Genomic DNA, 19,869 nt, shown 5'->3' on the forward strand with positions numbered 1-19,869 from the left:
AACATAAAAATATTAAAATTTGCTGGTGTCATTTATCTAATTTATGTGGACCAGTTCCATGTCAGTTCAAACTGCTGTAATTTACAGTCACAGTAGTTTCTCCCTTTTCCTCCTCACACACAGGTGTAGAGCTAACAGGAGACAGCTGAGGTCAAATAATAGTTAATAGTGTTCACAACAGCACTTTACAATACTGTGCAAAAGTCTTGAGGTATCTCTCATTTATTCATATTTTGTTACCAAGGAGCCAGCCTTTCTTGTAATTTTTAAAAGTGGTCTCCAGCAAGAGTTTCCCAAGGTTTCTGAAGGTCTTTCAAAGTTTTTCTTTGGACATGGGCTCCTTTTCACTCATTTTCAGGCCAGTCCTTGTACCTGACCATTTTCAGAGGAATGTTTTTTGTTTGGTAAGCTACTGAACGCTGACCCATGAATCATTTAAGCAGAAAAAAAGACACCTAACTCAAAGGATGAATCAGTGCTGTGTCCACACATAACAAACAACTTAGCCAAGAACCAATTTTAAAATGTATCTTTAGGCACTTTGTTACTGGAAGCCTCTTGGAAAAAAAAGAACACACATAATTTGTCCCCATTTCTTTAGCTGAATGTATGAAAAACGCCAACGATCTGCTGTTCATTGAAGCATCATCAGAAATGTGGAAGTGCGGCTGTCAAGAAGCCATTTTTAAAGAAGGAGAAAAGACACAATAACTGGGAGTGAAGTAAAGTGATGAATCTAAATTTGACATTTTTGGTTGAAATTATTGTCAGTGTGTACAGAGGAGGTCAGGAAAGAGGTACAACAGAGAGTACCTATACTCATCTGTGAAACACAGTGGAGGCCCCGTCATGGTCTGGGGATAAGGCAGCAACAAAATCCCCCATAGACAACAAAGCAGTCATTAATTTCAGCAGGTGCATATTACAAAGTGGCTTGCAGAACTGCAAATGGGCTAACACAGATTAGATAGCGCCAACAGTGCTAACAATTTACCATGTGGATGCGTACAAAAGGCGAAGACTAAGCCATCAGCTGATGATGACTGGTACTGGGAACTCCACTACCTGATCTGACACTACGCTTGATTTATTCTTGGCATAGAAAAGCTACCACTGGCTCCATATTGTTTATCATAGTCACAGGTGCTGTTCTCATTACATAAGCTTTTTTTCTTTTTTTACACCTTTGTTCTTGAACACTGTATTTTTGCAGCTACCTGAGCTCAAGCTGCATTACTGCTCGTTTGCCAAAAAACACTAATCACAGTCCAGGTTATGGTTCAGACAGACAGCTAAAACTCTGGACAACATTAAATCCAAACTTTTAATTTAGAAAACATCTGGGGAAAGATTTACAAGCTTGACAGTTGACAGCTGCTGCTTTTAACGTAACAACTAAAGCAGCTACATCAGCTGCTTGAGATATTTCTGGGTAGCAGTGGACACTGTTTTACCAATCATGGCTACATAATTGTACAAGCAGGCTTTTCAGTGAGATGTCGTGTTAAAGTATATTTTATGTTCCATCGGATCATATTAGCTGTTAACTGGTTAATCTGCACCGCCGGCCATCATCGACATTATAATTAGCGTTTATTAGCTAGCGCACCTTCTGTTCCGCTTTCCTTCATTGTCGCCGTTGACGGACTTTGTCTAATTTTTGAAAGTCAACGCGCCACACGTGCGCTTTTCAGCAGCAGTTTCTCATTTATACAGTTACACACATTCACACCTAGAAGCTGCAAAAATATCCAAAGTCATCAACTGCTGGCCACAAAGCAGCTCTGCTGGATTGGTTGAGGGTTAAACACAAGGTACGAGACAGCCCGACAGCCATTCCAGCCTTTCAGCAACTTTCTGGTCACAAATCAGCTTTTCTAACCTTTAGGCTACAGCCACCAGTTTCCTGCTATACTGTCTGCATGCATAACTGCTAAATCAAACATGTCTTTCTTGCTGCTTAGCATATGTTGTGGTGTTGAGGTTTAATTTCACAGACTTTTTAGTGGATGTTTCTTTTCCAGCTTGTTTATGGGCATGTGTGAGTATTTTTTGAGAGTTGAGAGAGAAGAATCCAAGAAGGAAGGAGCCACAGAAAGATGGAGAGTTGAGAGAAAAAGAGAGAGAGTGGGAGTCCTGAGATGAAATGCTGACATACAGTTTCCTCATGATGCAGAAATGGCCCGTGAGTTTGGAGGCGTTGTTGAGACTACAGAGAAACGTTTGCCTCGTTCTTGCTCCGGAGGAACTGACTGATCACCGGCCAGTCTGCTCGCTTTCGAAAGACAGTTGTCTCTGATCTTGACCAAAGCCCTTTGTGACTAAACAAATGGAATAAATTACCCAACTGGAGTGAATTATAGATTTTCCCCCTAGAAGTTGCTGGCATTTATTATATTACAAATGCCTTTATGTTAGGAGCAGAAATTAAATGGGGAAGTCGTAAAAGTGCACTCCCAGACTTATGGCAACAGCCTCCATTATACTGTTAAAAAGAAACGCTCCTCTGGAAGGGTCAAGCATTTATACTTCTGTATATGTTTATATCATTTTGAAGATCCCAGTTATTAGTTCAACCTGGTGACCCAGCAGTCTCTTTTCCTTCTGTCAGAGACAACATTTCCTACAGCGTCAAATAGGCTCCAGGCGTGAGCCTTTGAGCTTGGCTGCTACATCTGCTCTACATATTCATCCCGGGGCCTCTTTAATTTCAGCCCCGCGCCCACACACACACTCTCTCACACAAACATACACATCTAACAACACATAGATGCACATTCACAGCTTTTTGCACATGCAAAGGGCTGAGCATACATATAAGCATGTACACCAATTAAGGAAGGAAAAATATCAATCACGTTACTTCGGAAGTGTCATTTCATGCAGACATGAAGCTGTTCAACAACTGAACTTAAACATAAGCTGCATATACAAATAAAACAGACTAAAACTCTTCAAAAATGTTTGTGAAAAGTCGGGGCTTCTTTATTCAAGGACATGTTGAGTTCTAGGCTACTGATGATGAATTAATCCATATAAAACACAGTCAGTTCCCCCAGGACATGCTGTTTAAATAAACTGGAACTCGCTTTTATGACTTGATGCCACTCTCACTTAGACTTTAAGATTGTTGGACTTGCTGTGTGGCAGATTTTTTATTTGTCAAACAATCTTGATTTGACAAAAGCAGTTAACTCAAGAGCTGAATAATAATGATTTGACCTGAATGATTTAGCTTTACCAGAATTACCAGACAAGAGTTACAATATTTAAAAAAGAAGATTTTAAAAACTCATCGTACCCATGGAGGCTGATCAACAGTGTTGAGGTTGTTAATCTAAAAACAGAATGCATTACACATTATATGTTACAGTAATTTGGAGAAACACCACTCATTACATTACTTTTGCATTACTCTGTAACGTGGCCTGAAATACACTGTCACATTTCAGTGTAGCAATATAAACCTTTACGTTTGAACACGAAGCCGACAGTATGAAGCTGAAAACCAGCCCATGAGACTTCAAAGTGATCGCCACTGATTCTACTGTAAACAAAACAAAAACAGGTGAAGGTAGAATTGGAGGCTACAAGCCTGACTGCTCATCAATGACTTTGCTACCTGTCGAAAATCAGGCCTCGTCTGCTCAGCCGTGGCTCAGCTTTAATGTCACTCTAGGATCCTGATTAGTTTTCCGTTAGCATTTTTCATTGCAGATGCTTGCAAAGTGCTGATTTTGTGTAACTAGAATAAAGCAGTTGTTTCTTTCCTTTCAGTTTGCACTTTACCATCACGCTCTTGTTCTTTTGTGCAATAAAAATAAAAGTAATGTCCAAATCCACACTCGTCAAATGTCGTCGACTGCTCCAGCATTGTCCTCCTCCCTGCACACGAACTGAAGCTAACTGCAGCACAAGTGGGCAGAACGAAAAGGTTTTGAACCACAAGTAATGACATAATTGTAACTGTAATGTGATTACTGAATTTAGTACAATTGTGCATTTAAGTACTCTTTCACAGAATGCAATGTGTTTATCAAACAATATAAACACTCAACACCCTTGAGAATTTTACAACTCTAGCAATTCATATTTTATCTTCTACTTACTTGGAGCAGCTGCCAGATAAAACGTACAAATGTTCACACAATGCACGACTGCAAAACTGCATTGAAGAATACAAAATCTTTTAAATATATTTTAAAATATCCACATTCAACCTCCAGTATCTGTCTGTTTTTCCTTTATGCTGCTTCAAAGGAGAACAGAAACCTTTTACCGAGGGCTGAAATCCTGATATTACCTTCATTTTCCAACTTTCCAGTTTATGATCAATTTTAGCGTTTAAAGTGACGAAATGCTGACTTGTGTTTAGCAGAGCACAGCGAGCCCATGTTTCTGTTGAATCCCTACCTAACTTATGGAGTCAGCTATCCAGCAGATAATTATTAACTTATGCATGTGAAATCTGCAAAACCTCATGGCTTGGAAGAGACACTTTCATCTCGTGTTGCTTCATGTCGCGTTGATACGCAGCAGATGACATCAGCGTGGGGATACAAGCTTTAGGTTGGCAGCGGGTGAGTACAGCTGAGTATACTGGCGCAAAAGTGCACAGTAAACTGAAACGGGAGCTAGGCAGTTTAGATTAAACAACAGGCTGGAGAATAGTGCAGAGATCTGTCAAATAAATCCATTATTTTGTATTTAAATACTATCAAATGCGTGATCGAAATTTAGATGCAACAATTAGATCAGCAGCAGAACAATGACATAGCTGGCACCTTACACATACTGACAAGCACATAAACAACACCACAAGACAGCAAAGACATTTACTCATAACATGTATGCTAGCTAATGAGGAAACAATACAATACAAGGTAGAGGCCAAGGGCTGATTCGACTAGCTGGGCCACCGAATATCAAGGAGCACAGCAAAAATATCATTACACAAGCTGTGCTGTGAGCAAGCGGTCAAATTATGTCATTGGACTGTGCTGTCTGATTGTGCTGCCAGTCTGAACTACTTTGCATCCTTCAATTTGATAAAAACAACAAAAAACAACAACAACATTTAAACTGCAGCATTAGTATAGGCTGGTTGCCCTGAGAGGTCAATTGGACTGCAACTTTAGAAAAAAAAAAAAAAAAACAGCAAATAGAAAAATGCTGCAAAAGAACACAAAAAACACACAACGCAACAGAAATGGGGAAAAGAACACCAGAAACAGAACAAAATAAAAGAAATTTTAAAAAATCCCAGAAAACAGGCGTGTTTTTGGTGAGACGACAACACAATGGAATGATTGCGGAAGTGACAAGCTAACAGTAAACAGCTAATAGCTAACATGAATCACCAGCATTATATGAAACTGCAATCAAAACGCACATTAATTAATTATTTTTCTCCCTCACAACACGGATGACTACGCTGCTTCTTTTGAGCTCAGCACAATCCTTTGCATGACTTTGTTTCTGTCAGTTTTTTGACTGTTTTCTACAGTCATTGGTTCCGTAGCTGGTCCCTCAACTTATCCGGTCTTTATGTGATGACGTGACAAATTCTGCTTCCGGGCCCAAAGTAGTCTGTTGTGTTTTTAACATGTTTTAATGCTTTGTATCTTGTTCTATTTAATCTCAACAAGCCCCTAGTGATCACTGTCGGCTTCTCTCGGTTTTTATTACCGCTAATAATTTTAAAGTTCAGTTTTTAAACCCTTTACGATGTAACCGTTTTCTGTTTTCATGGATGCCTGGACGTTGACGTTGACTTAGAGACCTGCAGCGGAGTTTGGGCCCAGACATGGTCAATGACGTCAGACTTAAAGACCGGATTGTGTCGCCAGAAACACTTACATTTTGCTTTGTGATTTTTTCCCCCCCATTTCCGTCGTGTTTTATTCAACTTCTATTGCGTTTTGTGTGCTGTTGCAGCATTTTTCAACTTGCTGGGGTTTTTTAAGTTGCAGTAAATTTGATCTCTCATGGCCGCTGCAGCATAGGCTTAAAAAAAAGAAAAAAAAAAAGAAAAGAAAAAGTGCCCTTCAAAGATTTCACTGGGGTGAATTAGCTTCTTAAATGACAAAAAAAATCTCTTCATTTCATTATCAATGTGATGAGGGGCATTGCTTGCAAAGTTGATGTAAATTTATGTAGTTTAACACACAAAATTGTGTCATTGACAAACTGAAGATATTAACCAAGTTCCCAGACTGGCAAGAATCTTCCAGAACTACCTATTTCAAGAGAAAAGTACACAGTCTGAATAATAATAACATCAAAGCATTTGGCCAGAAAGTTATGGCTATATGTCAGCATGGTAAACGCACCTTGATTGCACATTAAACACCACAGCTCCAAATTGCAGAATACATCAGCCCATGTTACTGTGTTTGGGTTAAAGATATAAATCTTTGTCCTGTAGCAGAGTACAAATCCATCTACAGTGTACATTTTGACCTACTCATGTTTTTTAAAGCACATAAACATTGTGTGCTTGTGTGTGTGTCTGTCAGAGCCAGAAGTCAGCTTTTTCCTTTTTACAGGTTATGAAAATTAACATGGGTCATGTGCCGTGTTTCTTCAGACGAATGCTGCTTGGCCCTGAGCTACTGTTTGCCTTTGAGATGTAGAGATAGACTGCTGCTTGTTGTGGTTTGTTGACTACCTACATGCAAATATATAGGCCAGGGTCACGCCACATGGTTTTGTTATTCTTTGTTTTTTACTAGTTTTATATGAGAGGCAATAACTCACTCAACAGAGAGAGCCTGCTGGTTTAAATCCCCCACAATGCAATGTCTGGGTCGAAGAAAAATCAGCAAACTGCAGGACAAATTGCTCCTGAGGAATAATGAAAAAAACCCCAACTTTACTTGAGTAATTTAGTTAGACAATAAAACTTGATAAAATCCCACGTGCATTCAAACCAAGTCTCTTCCTCTCTCGTGTGTCGACCAATCTTGTTCTCTCGTCTGCAAATCTAGTCCCTGTAACACCCTACGTTCCCACTGAGTCATATTATTTCCATATTTATGTCGGCAGCAGCCCCTCTCTTTGATCTGCTGCCTTGTTCAGAGGCTGATCCTGTTATGGCTTGTTCCTGTAAATACTTTGAAGTGCTCCGGGATTAGAAGATTGCGGACCCAATGAAAAAACAAACAGCTCTTTACACACATTCATTTATAAGGCCCCTTAAAACACACACAAAAATCATTTGGTAACAGTAGATGGAAGTTTACTCTGTAATTGTTGGTAATTGTGGAGGCTCTGTTTGTGGGTTCTGACAGAGTGAGATTCTGAGAGACTGAACTCGGGTGTATTTAGCCTTTGAAACTTGACAGCAGTTGGGATTTTCTCACAGGAACCATCTTTCTGCTGACCATTTCCTTGATGTGGGAAATTTAAGTGAACACTAAGCATGCACAGTTGTCTGAATTTGACAACTGCATGATGGAACATACTGAATCACATCCTATATACAAAACATACAAACAAGACTCAGTTTGTGCTCAAGCAGTCTAAAATATTACATCCACTTTTCCTAAACAGTTTCCCTGCCCTGACTTTTGTGACTATGGACGCTGGTATGAGGTCTCAGAAAGATGTAAGGACGGATTTATAAAGATTTCGTAAGGATTTCCGTAGCAACCACTGGTTATCAGAGGGTCACTGGTGCCTGTGGCGTTAATCATTATCATTATCTCTTTTTCATTTAGAAGAGTGGTCAAATGCTAAAGCACACGAGAACAGAAATAGCAAAGCAGGGATCCTCTGAACTAAACGTCATCGTGTTGACACTGACAATGTTGGTAGTACAGTGTTTACCATCTTCATGATATCAGTTTAGGCTGAGGGGTATAATGATGCCACTAGAGTGACAAATGGTGCCGGGAACGAAATTTAAATTCCACTCAAATTCCATCACAGACTAATCCAATAGTGGTCACAATACTACAATTCTGATACGCTGACTAACTTTCAGTGTGCAGACTCTGAAAGTCACAACCATGTGATAAAGACTGTATAAAGACGAATGTGGACACCATCACATCAGCCACTGATTTGTGGACAGCTGTTTGGAGGCCTTAGGCTCACCATTTGACCATCTTAGCTCTTTTCAAACCAAACATGATGAGCAAGGGGCAAGGAGTGGATCTGCCAGAGACATTAAAAACACTACACAACGCGATCCCCTGTTTTGTCACTTATTTTACTCTAAATGTGACCACAAATTATCAAATAAAAATGATCCAATAAGAATAACTAATCAAAGCCATAAACAGATTGCCATCTGTAAATATTTTGCTAAACATTTTTCTCATAGTCCTTTCAAAATTAACGTGTTAACGCAAATTAATCCGCTATCACGGTCAACGCAATTAAAATTTTTAATGCAATTAACGCGTCTGGAGTGCAGAAAAATCCCTGAAATGTTTATGTCAACGCATTTCGGGCAGTTTCTCCAAGTAGAGTTACCTTCGCACATGCGCAAATGGGCAGTTGATCTGGTAGTGACGGGCAGCCGAACCGATCAACTCAATATGGAGGATGATAAACGCACATTGGCCCTCTCGATGGGAAATTTGGTTCCTCGTTTCAAGGACTTGAAGTGCCTCCCCAAGAGTGACAGAGAGAGAGTGGATAAATAATTACAGAGTTTTTTTTCTTAGTATGAATGTTCAAGATGTTCAATAAACATGTTAAGTGCATATATTTAGCCTTTTTTCTTAAGTCTGTTTGGGACTAATGTAGGATAAATGGGACTAATGTAGGATAAATGGGACTAATGTAGGATAAAAATGAATGATATTTAATCGTGATTAATCAAAATTAATCCACAGTAACAATGAATCTGATTACATTTTTAAATGCTTGAAAGCACTAACATATATATATTAGTGTATACTTACCTATTATTAAAATGTTTTTTAAAAAGTTGTATTTCACAGGGGAGAACCTGTGCTAAAAGACTGAAGAAAACTATTCAAATTCTCTTTGAATTTAAGCATTTAACATTCTTTGTGTTTATTCTGCATTTACTTCATTATATTGCATAAATGTCTGTTACAAGCTTAAATATAAAGTTGAAAAAATATAATTGCAACCAGGCTATTGATCAAGTAATTGTGATTAATCGCGATTAACTAATTAATCTCACAATTTTCTGTAATAAATCTTTTTAATCTATTGACAGCACTATTTCCCCTGTATTTTCCTCACAGACCTCTACCCAGTTCAGCTTACTCTGGCAAGTCGCACGCCTTTGGACACACTGCATACTGCAGGTCAGAGTCATTCGTCAGGGACAACAATCATTAGTACCAAATCTATTGTTAATCTGTTCTTAAACAATCTGCTGATCTCTCTCCCCAACCGTCACGGCAGATGGCCCCGCCCCTCCCTGAGCCTGGTTCTGCCGGAGGGTTCTTCCTGTTAAAAGAGAGTTTTTCCTTCCCACTGTCGCCAAAGTGCTTGCTCATAGGGGGTCATATGATTGTTGGGTTTTTCTCTATCCTCCTAAGACCTGGCGTCCACATATGTGGACATCACATTTTGGGGTATTTAGACCAAAACACTAAATTTTGCTCTACAAGGGCCTGATATCCACTTACGATTATACTGCTACTGTTCTATCAAAATTTTAAACGAATATCCTCATATGTGGCTCTCATTTTTCTTAGAAACAAAAATCAGGTTTAAAAAAAAAATCTGGTAATTCTTTGTTTTTACATTCATCAGGTCCCAATGAGCCCAAATATCAAAGAGAAATTAAAAATGCATGCCATGAAAGAGTTCAGGTCTTAGGAGGTTAAATGTGTTATTGTAGGGTTTACCTTACAATCTAAACCGCCAAATCACAACAGTGATTTGGCGCTGTTGTGATTTGGCAATAAATAAAACTGAATTGAAGTGAAGTGAATTGAATCCGGTCCTTAAGTGATGACGTGATGAATCCTGCTTACGGGCCCAAAGTAGTCTGCATTTAATAAGGCTGTTGTGTTTTTAATGTTTTAATGCTTTGTATCTTGTTCTGTTTAATCTCAACAAACCCCTAAAAAACAGTCAGTGTTCAGTGTCAGCTTCTCTCGGTTTTTATTACCGCTAATCATTTTAAAGCTCAGTTTTTAAACCCTTACGATGTAACTACAGCCCAGCCCATGCAGCAGTACATTAATGACTAACCTCGTATTCTAGATGGATTATCTCGGTGGTTCTCCTGACTGACGTTTGGTCCGTTTACAGCATCCTGCCATGCGATTGCATTTGCCCCTAACCATTGGGAACCCTCACGTTAACTTTTATCGAGTGGAGAAAAAAAAGTCCTCCGTCCGGTAGCCTTCGTCCTCCGGCTTCACTGTTTGTATTATACTAACATAGCTGTGTCGCTAGCGATCGTGCAGCACATCATTATATACCAGCTAGCCCAACTGCAGTAACCCTACAAACGTCGCTGCGGTTTCCTGTCTTCATTTATGTTGGAAGTGATAGCAGAGCTGTACGCTTTTAATTAGTTTCATAAATCCCTCAGTCAGAATATGGTATATTATATTTAGCAGGAAGCTAGTGCTAACTCCCTGCTAACTGCCACACCGATCATTTTATTACAGATGAAAGAATTTACACAGTTTTTCAACTCTCAGTAATGCTGCAGTGATCATTTGACTTAGAGACCTGCAGCGGAGTTTGGGCCCAGACATGGCTAATGACGTCAGATTTAAACACCGGATAGAAAATGTCAACGATTCCTAATCCGAGACCAGTAAATCTATAATGTATGAACCAAAATTCATCTAATAATTGTTGAGATATTACTATCTAGACTAAAGAGGTGACAGACTAACATTGCCATCCGTAAAGCCATACTACTATAAAAGCACACACACCAACTGCATTCATGAGGGGTGTGGATCCAGAGAGCAGACTTGAGTGAGCACAGGTGTACTCTGATCCTCTCTATCAGCCCTTTGAATCAACCGATCTGCCTCGTCTTACAGTGAAAGAAAAAACTTCCATTACATCAAACTACAGCTTTCCTCACTATTCTGAGAACAAAGACACCATCATCCTTTTAAGTGACAGAAAGACAAATATAAAAACAGAGAGTCAACAAAAAGAGGAATGTGTGGTGGTTCCAGCTCTGCATCCACTTGTACTTGTCAAGATATGCGATGATTTCTTCTCTTCTCTTTTATAAAAGCCTGTTAACTGTCGCACAAATAGTGACCGCAGCTGTTTCGTGACATTCTTTCTCTTGTCGTTTCATTCCCATCGTTCTTTAATTGGCTTCTGTTTGTGTCCCCCTCTCATGTGGTCTCTCTGCACTCAGCTTAAATGAATGTACATGCAGGCTCGCTCAGAGAGGAGGAAGAAAAAAAAAAAGTCAAGCCTTGTATGAGTTTTTCAGTGGTGGCGGTTTAAATGTTATAGGTCAAAGAAATTATTATCTTTAATTCTGAGGCTGTTGGTCTCTTGATTTTCAGTTGCTGTGTGTGGGTGACCTCATCCACTTTACTGCACATTTCATCGCATATTTCCTGTTCTTTTGCCACTTGATCTGTGGTCTATCACCCTTCATCGTGTGGTCTCCTTCTGACCAAATCACCAAGCTGTGTAAATTGCACACTCGGGTAGACAAAAGAGAAGGGTATCATTTTGACTACTGTATGCTAGGCACAGTACTAAATGAATGAAATGCTTCTAGTGAATGAAATGTATTTAACTGTAGTAAACCAGATGCACTCTCCCTTTTTTAAATTTTTTAAATTAAAATAAAGAAGTTTTTTGATATTCTAGAGTAAATAAATATATAAATGTATAAAGACAACCATAACCAAGAGGAAATTCCCTCCTTTTGGACAGCTTACGAAATGTTTTATCCTACATTCAAGTTTATCATGAACTTGAATATAAGCATCCTAGTAAAAAGAACCCTAAACAAATATTGAAGTTAGCAACAAAACAAGAATAAGAATAAAAAGTGTCCAATTGTAAAAGAACTTGACGTGGTAACGGGCAAAAGCAGAAACACACATTGTAGCCATTTACCGCAACAGAGCCACAGAAGCAAACCATTTTTATTATGTGAATAAGCCAAATAAATGGATACTGCATAGCAAAGAGATTGTGCACAGGAAGTGTAACCAGTAAGGCCTTATTGTGTTTTTTGGACATGTGTCACTTTACATTCCAACTCACAAACCAAGGGCTTGTAAAGATAGTATAACGACAAACACAGACAGCAACCGGAATAAAAACAAGTCTCCTTAAGGCACAGGCAAACACACAAACACATAGACGTTTACTGGAAGAGTGACAGAGGATTGCGATGAGAAAAAAAAAAAAAAAAACACAGAGAAAAACAAGTGGGCAAAAACCACTTTGGGAAAAAACACCCTATATTATCAGGGGTGGAGATCTGCCACAAGCACATTCCTGATTCAATACTCACTTCATCCCAAGCTATTTCAATATTGGTAAATACTGCAGTGTATTCAGGGACTAGGGATTGCGCTATACCCGGCAGACATAACACCTTACTGAGAGAGACATAATATTGCGGTTGTAGTGTAAAACAGGAGATGTTAATAAAAAAATGGAAGAAAAAAACCCCCCCCAAAAGAATAAAACAGAAAACAAGTCATATACCCATATATGTATGTATGACCATATCAGGAATTTAAGTTATACCTCATATTCACTTAAATAAGCTGTAAACAAGCTGGGTCAGGCAGTTTCTATGAACTATAAGTCTGAGAAAAACAAAACATTACGCATAACTGATGAAGTGTGCGTCCAAATGTTGTGCCTTTGCGATTGTTCTGTGGAAATGCACACAGTAATTTTGTCAGGCTGTAGAATGCAGTTTGGAAGTCTGCCTGGCCAAAATAGAAGCTCAATACATTTTCATTACTCAGAAAAAGAAAAAAAACACAAGACTTTAGAAAGTGAAAATATCAGTACCGAACGTCTCTGTGTGTGTGCTCCTTCCCACTGAATAAGACTGACTCTAATAGACGGCTTGCTTTACGCACACCTTCATAAACATACTTTGGCACGCTGCTTCTTCACTAATTTCCTAATCCTGAATGAATGAACCCCTCCACTGTCTTAAACAGCAGCTGCAGCTGATGATGAAAGTCCTCTGCGGCTTGGGTGAGTCCAAACAAACTAGTTCTCCACCTGATGCAGTTTCTGGTTAGCGTCCAACACTGGCAGTGAAGAACAACAGCCAGGGTGGAGTCTGGAGCTTATCTGACTGCGGGACAGGAGAGTCTCTTGGGAAGCAGCGGAATGACAGAGGTGTGCAGCTGAGGATTGTCCACGAGTAAAGAGACTGTGTCGTTCTCTCATACAGACGAAGAAATAAAAATAAGATGTGAAACACAGTTGTGCAGCCGTTAATATACGAGGACGCACCACCCAAAATAAAATGTATAAGAAAGACTGATGAGTTTGTGTGCGCGTTTTGGGGGGATAAATAAAGAGGAAGCATGAAAAAAAGTGTCAGACTGACACGTTCAGGTGATGAAAGGTCACAACAAGCTGAACCTTTCACTTTCCACTCGAGGTCGCCACTAGGAGGGCTGGAAAGGAAGTACTTTATTGTTCTGGGCTGTGAGCTCTTTGCCAGCACTGTTAGGAGCTCTAAATCTCTCTCTCTCCCTCACACACACACACTGTGGGTCATTCAGGGCTGCCTGAGCCAGATACTGCATGCATGGCCTGAACAGATTTTTCCCCTGGTAAAGTCTTTATCCTAGACGCCTCACCAGTCTATTCCTAGAGGCTGCTGAAATGGAAAAGACGAGGTGGGTTTTATTTCAGACCATTTTATGATGCAAACTAATGTATATGAAAAGACATCACCTCATAAACCAATAGAGTTCCCTTGTTCATGCACCTACTTAGTGCACCACACAAGACATTTCACATGAAACATGAGAGCTGCAAAATCCATTGAGATAATGACAATGACCTGTGAATACCGAACAGTGAAGGTGTGATTACATTATTGGAGCAGAATCAATTAGTCGAATAACCGGTTATGCTGACAAAAATCGTATTAAAAAATAAAATCAAATATAACAGTTATATCGAATATATATTTATTAGGTTTTGGTTTGGTTGTCATAAAACCAGCATTTTGTATAATTTAAAAAAATAACCAGGGGGATCAGCTGTTTTACATTACATACTGCAACTTTCAGCTGCTCCCTTCTCACAAGTGGTCACTTCATATATTTATATCATTTTATTTTATTTTATTTTATTTACACTGGATGCCCTTCCTGGACCGACCCCAAGAGATCTGTGTCCGCTCCTGGGACTGAACCACAGATCTTTGGCTTGTAAGTCTTACAATTAAACTCCTATAAGACATGTAACACATTTTAACTCTTCCAACAATAGTACTGTACTATACAACTCTGAGGCACCTGCATTTTGTTCAAGCACTTTTACACTATTCTACTCTTAATTTGTAACTTCGTTGTTCTCATGACAATGACAATAAAGTTTCTGATTCTGATTCTAACTACTTTATTGATCAGATATTGGTATTTTTCTGATTTTGTAAAACAACTAAAATTACAATATAAAGCACCATCAGGGGACTACTTACTTTTATTTTTCTTTCTTTATTCTATTCTTAAACTTTTTTGAGTAACAGTTTTAACTGTTTTCAACTTTGGATATTAAATAAAAACTCGTAAAAACAGTAGATGATCAAATCTACTCCACCACAATCAGCTACAGAAGAAAATGTAATGAAAGCGTTGTATCAGAACCGGCTGTCTGTCAAAGCAGTTATCAACAATTATTGTGGAGTTTTTACCTTAAGTCTAAATCTCCATGAAAGGACTGTTGATGTGATTTGGAGCAAATTCTCTAACACGTCTTATATATATTTGAGCTTACTTGCTTTTACTTATTTTTATGTTACTTTATTTTGAATGTGAAACTATTACTGATTCTACTGTAACAGTTTAAAAAAAAATTGATACTAAATAAAAATCAGAGCCAAAAGTAAAACGGTGGATGATCAAATCAGCTTTGTCACAATCAAAGGAAAATTCTGCCCCAGCTCACATGTAAATCTTCAGTACTTCTAAACAACCCTCTTGAACTTTCAATAAACTTTGCAACGCATGTGTGTCTAATTCAAACCTTTAAAACCAGATTCAAATCTTATTTGACCACAATCTAGACCTGAACAGTAGGTGTTCCTCATTGATTCAATATAAACTCTGGTAAGTGTCAGTGTGAGAGGTAGCAGAGAGGAGTGTGATGATGATAACCTCAAATGAATTCTCCTCTCTCCACCCTCCTCCACAGTTTATTAGTTTAGGCCAGAGGCCACTTGTAGCCTTGCAGAGTGGACGGTAATTGTGTGCGTGCTCCTTAAGCATCGACCGCAGCAATAATAGACTGAATTATACAATAAATTCCCTCCAGATGTGCTCCCTCCACTCCCACCCACCCACTCCAATTTGACAGTTCGCACACCCACAATCTGCACAAGGAGGCCTCCATCCACACACACGTGCACTCACTCACCCATACACACACACACACACACACTTACAAATGTGCATACACACATGCAGCGGCTTAGTTGCAGTGTTTGCATTGTCAGATTGTTTCCATACTGGTGTTAGCTTGCTGTGTTTCCTCACTGCTGGTGTAATTACGAGTCGTATTAGCTGATAGTGTTTTGCTAACCCTCCTAATAAATGTCCTCCTGCCTCGGAAACCTCACAGAGAGTCCATTCAATAATAAGCAGCCTTTCTAATGCCCAACACTATCAGATCCTGACATATACACAGCCTGGTGTTTGTAAGTATTCACATATCACTGACGTCTGCTGTTGAAAAGAAATGAAACTTTTTCCTGAAAATTTTTCACTAGCATTATGAATGTAGCACTTGGAAGAAAATTATAGTGAAAGTACATCTTGCAGAAAAAACAGAGCCACCCTGCATGGGAATCTGCCCATCTATTTCTGTCTTACAGAGGAGGCAGGAAATGAGGAGGATAAGGACAAGAAGAAGAAAGAGAAGGAAAAGAGTGGTCAGAATAATTATTATGTACACTGCAGCTGAAATGTGAGTCAAGTGTGTGTGTGTGTGTGTGTGTGTGTGTGTGTGTGTGTGTGTGTGTGTGTTGGGGGGGTAACTCAGCCTACATAGAAACTGGGTTTCATATTTTCTTATGGCTAAATATTGCCCAGCTCTCAGCCAGCGTTGTGCTGATGCAGGAGGATGGTGAGAGAGAGGACCACCAGCTAAACTGGCTGCAGTTACACTTTCTCTCCCGCTTTGCTGCTGTGAAAATCCCAGTGCCAGCCTGCACAGTGCCACCCAGTGTTCACATGGGTAAGTAATCATGGTCAAACTGCTGGTGAAATGTGAATATTTACTGGAATAAAAGTAGAGAAACCTTACTATAAAAAGATAGTTATTATGCAGAAGTATAAATATAAAAACGTATGAAATACTAAAATATGTAAGGTGGCTTTTAATCTTGGAGCTGATTAAGTTGGCTGTTACTTTTCAGATGGTTTTGTATACTTTTATACTATTTTAACCTTTTCGCTTAAGGGCTTTATAATGTGTTAATTCTTTATGTATGTGCTATTAATTAATAATAATAATAATAATAATAATAATAATAATAACCTAGTATGGGAGGAAATGTAGTTGAGTAGAACTATACATTACAATTACAATGTATATATGTATGCTATACACTGAATTTATATTGTGTATATGAAGTGAATACATCACAACATATTTGCTTTTCCCACTGTTTTTCAAAGCAGAGGCACAAGGACCCTGAAATAAAACTTTTTGTGATAACTAATTTTGTTTATCGCAAAAAAACAAAAAACAAAACCTATCACAGCTTAAAAACTGATTTATAGCTTTAAATGCACATCAGTTATTCTTATTATGTAATTAATGCCTTTTTAATTTTAATATTTAATGTTATTAACTATTAAAATCTTTTTTTTCTTGCAAAGTTAGGGTCAGCTGAGAATTACATCCACTGCAGATTGTTTTAATCATTTAAACACTTGAAGGCAATGATGTACAGAACAGAACATATACAGGGTTTAGCCCTTACATATTTACATTTTGATGGTTTTCATCAGATTCTGTACAAACGGCAATTTTTTCTTTGTGTCTGCATTTTTTTAAACATCCATTTTTATGAACGCCACCACCACTAATAAATGTAATAAAAATGAAACTTCTAACACTAAAACAATGAAATAATAATAATAATAAAATGTCACAGAAAGCCACCACTCTTCCCAGATCTTAGCCGACGGTGTTAGCGTTGCTGCGCTGTCACATGGTGATATTGTGTTTGCCAGGTGAGAGCCTGGCCGGACTAATCAGTAAAGGCAGAGTAATTTGCCCGCAGACATGTTCCAGAGCAGAACTCCCCAGTGCTTTGCTCAACCTGCTGTCCCAGGTGGCTTTAATGCCTGAATGGCCCCTTTACCTGCTCCGAACTACAAGGAATTCAAAAAAAAGAGACGTCATAACAGGAAACAGGAACAGGAAAGAGACTTGGCGCACTCTGAGGAGGCCAGGTGCAGAGTTTGGCTCAACTCTCAGCTGCTCTCTGGCTTGTGCAGGCAAGAGGGCGGCTGCTGGTAGCGGAGGTCTTTTCATCGCCAAGGTTCTTTATCAAACCCCTGGGTCTAGTTTGCTCTCCTGTTGCTCCTGCTTGGTGGGTTGCCGTTATAAATTAGGCTGCAGGAGATGTTGGGAGCTCCTTTGCGGATCCTTTCCCGATTACTGCGCACGCAGAGTGTCAAATGAAATATCAGCTACACGGTGCACCATTTTTTTTAATTACCAGGAGGCAGCTCGTAAAAGCAGCATCGTGAGCAAGGGTGGTACGCTTTCCTTTTTCTGGTGTGTTTAAAGCTACATCTCGCTGCTCGCTTTCTTTCCTGAGCCGCATCGCTCGAGGATATTTAACCACTATGTTGAAGGAAAAAGATGGCCTACATAACAGCTACTTCAATTTATTTGAGTCACTCACTAATGATCGCTTGTAAGATAGATTTCCTTCATCCTTTCCGAGCTTACTCTTGGAAATTTACTACCCCAGTTCACTGTCTGTACAGCGAAGGGAACAAATTAATTTACAGCCGTGCTGACCGGTTTAGAACATGATGACGTTGGGAGGAAAGAATTACTTTTAGCTTGCCCTTAAAAGCCACACCGTAAAAACGTGTGAAAGAGACGAAATCAGACACTAATATTGCAATTTTCTAAATTGCCAAGATTTACAGCCCAGACATCTTTTTCCACCTGAAGATGCATACAGTGACAATATTAACTCTACAACATATGCACAATTAATTATTTGAAAGCCCACTAAGTTGGGGTTGTATTTATTTTTGAGTGGTTGTCAGCTAAGTTCGTCATTGTGGCCGCCTGGGTGGCCGCGGCCTCTGCCAAAGATGCCCTCGCTATGTTTAATCTTTGACATTTATTTGTTTGTTTTGTGAATGAATATGCAAGCTGGAAAGACCTATTAGTTCCAGTGTATCCTCATTACAGGGGGCCGTTCATCCTGCTAGACTGTGGTTGGTCGAGCAGTCGTTCCTACAGACCAATGTCCAGACATCGCCTGGCAACCCTCGCTTTAGCCCACGACCATTCACTGCTCTCTGCCAACCAGAATCCAGATCTGGCACAATGAGGCTCAACTCGAAGCCACGCTGGTATCGCAGCCGCAAGCTGGGCCTAGAAGAGTTCACGTTTGTATCAATATTTTGAAAAATCAAAAAACTCAAACTCTCAGTGAACCACCTAAATAGGGAGGGCGTCGTGATGGTTTTAAATATTGACTTTTTTATTTGCACATTTGTTGTTGTCTCTCATAACAGTTCCAAGGGCTATGAGCTTGTTTGTATATGCATGTGTGTGCGCGCGTGTGGTTTATTGGTTCCTTCTCTGTAGCATCCACGAGGCCTCTAAGAACTGGCCTCACCTCATCTGGCAGCCATTACCTGCACACATGCTCCTGTCTGAAGGTTGATCTGCTGGGTTAAACAAATCCAGGCAGTGCAGTGTGGCTCGCCAGGAGTCAGCTCCATACATCAGCTGTGGAACAGCCAACATGACAGGGTTAGAGCAGGCTACCGTTAGCCGCGTGCTATCACTGATCATCCTTTGCCAAATACGCTCCAAAATGACAAGCTCGCTTTAGTTCAGGCGCTGATTTCGGCCATCAAACTCACTGAAATGTGTGACTTCTGCTTACGGTTTTGGAGGAGGGAAACGGGCTCCCGAGTTTCCCACTGCAAAGATGTGACACAAATCATTTCTCATGTATGAAGTTCCAAACTAAACAGTAACAGGCATATAGTCTTGGTATTGAATGTGGAATTCAGTAATTATCTGCAGCAATATGCTTTATCCAGCGTTTTGCTGCGAGACGGGGAATAAACGCAGCGCTCTCTCAGCGGGGACGGCACGGAATTGACAATTCGACCAAGTTTGTGGCGTCTGATTCGATTCCGCTCCCAATCAAAAGCGTGTGAGATTCCATTTATGTTTATTACATTTCCTGTTTCTCACTTCATCACGTTGGAATTGAAACTGACAGGGTAATTATCATTTCACCCTAAATTGATCCCAATCCATGTGGGCTGGCTCCAAACACGGAGACACGAGAGGGGGAAAAAAGCGAGAAAAAAGAAGCAGCATTCTGGGAGAATTTGGCGATGGTTCAGTCATCTGTAATACGTATCGCTTGAAGGGTGGGGAGAGATGGAAGGAGAGAAGCAGGGAGGGGAAAAGGAAGGGGAGACGTTTGGAGATTGCGTTGCGGGTGTT

At 39.6% G+C, this 19,869-nt stretch overlaps 1 protein-coding gene across 10 annotated transcripts in view; it reads right to left on the reverse strand.

Annotated features, from left to right (window-relative positions):
* The window catches only part of runx2b (RUNX family transcription factor 2b), a 124,646-nt gene that overhangs the window by 65,046 nt on the left and 39,731 nt on the right, over positions 1-19,869 (reverse strand). Inside the window, exon 1 of one of the 10 annotated variants that reach the window (XM_082506084.1) lies at positions 19,041-19,134. The exons of 8 other annotated variants lie outside the window; for them this stretch is intronic. In XM_082506084.1, the coding sequence (XP_082362210.1) occupies positions 19,041-19,127 (87 nt within the window). In that variant the 5' untranslated portion in view covers positions 19,128-19,134. Of the gene's footprint in view, positions 1-19,040; positions 19,135-19,869 lie in introns of those variants that run through there. One more of the 10 variants, XM_082506075.1, reaches the window with a different exon arrangement.

This window comes from Aulonocara stuartgranti, assembly GCF_965226115.1.
Source record: "Aulonocara stuartgranti genome assembly, chromosome: 15".
NCBI classification, from domain to species: domain Eukaryota; kingdom Metazoa; phylum Chordata; class Actinopteri; order Cichliformes; family Cichlidae; genus Aulonocara; species Aulonocara stuartgranti.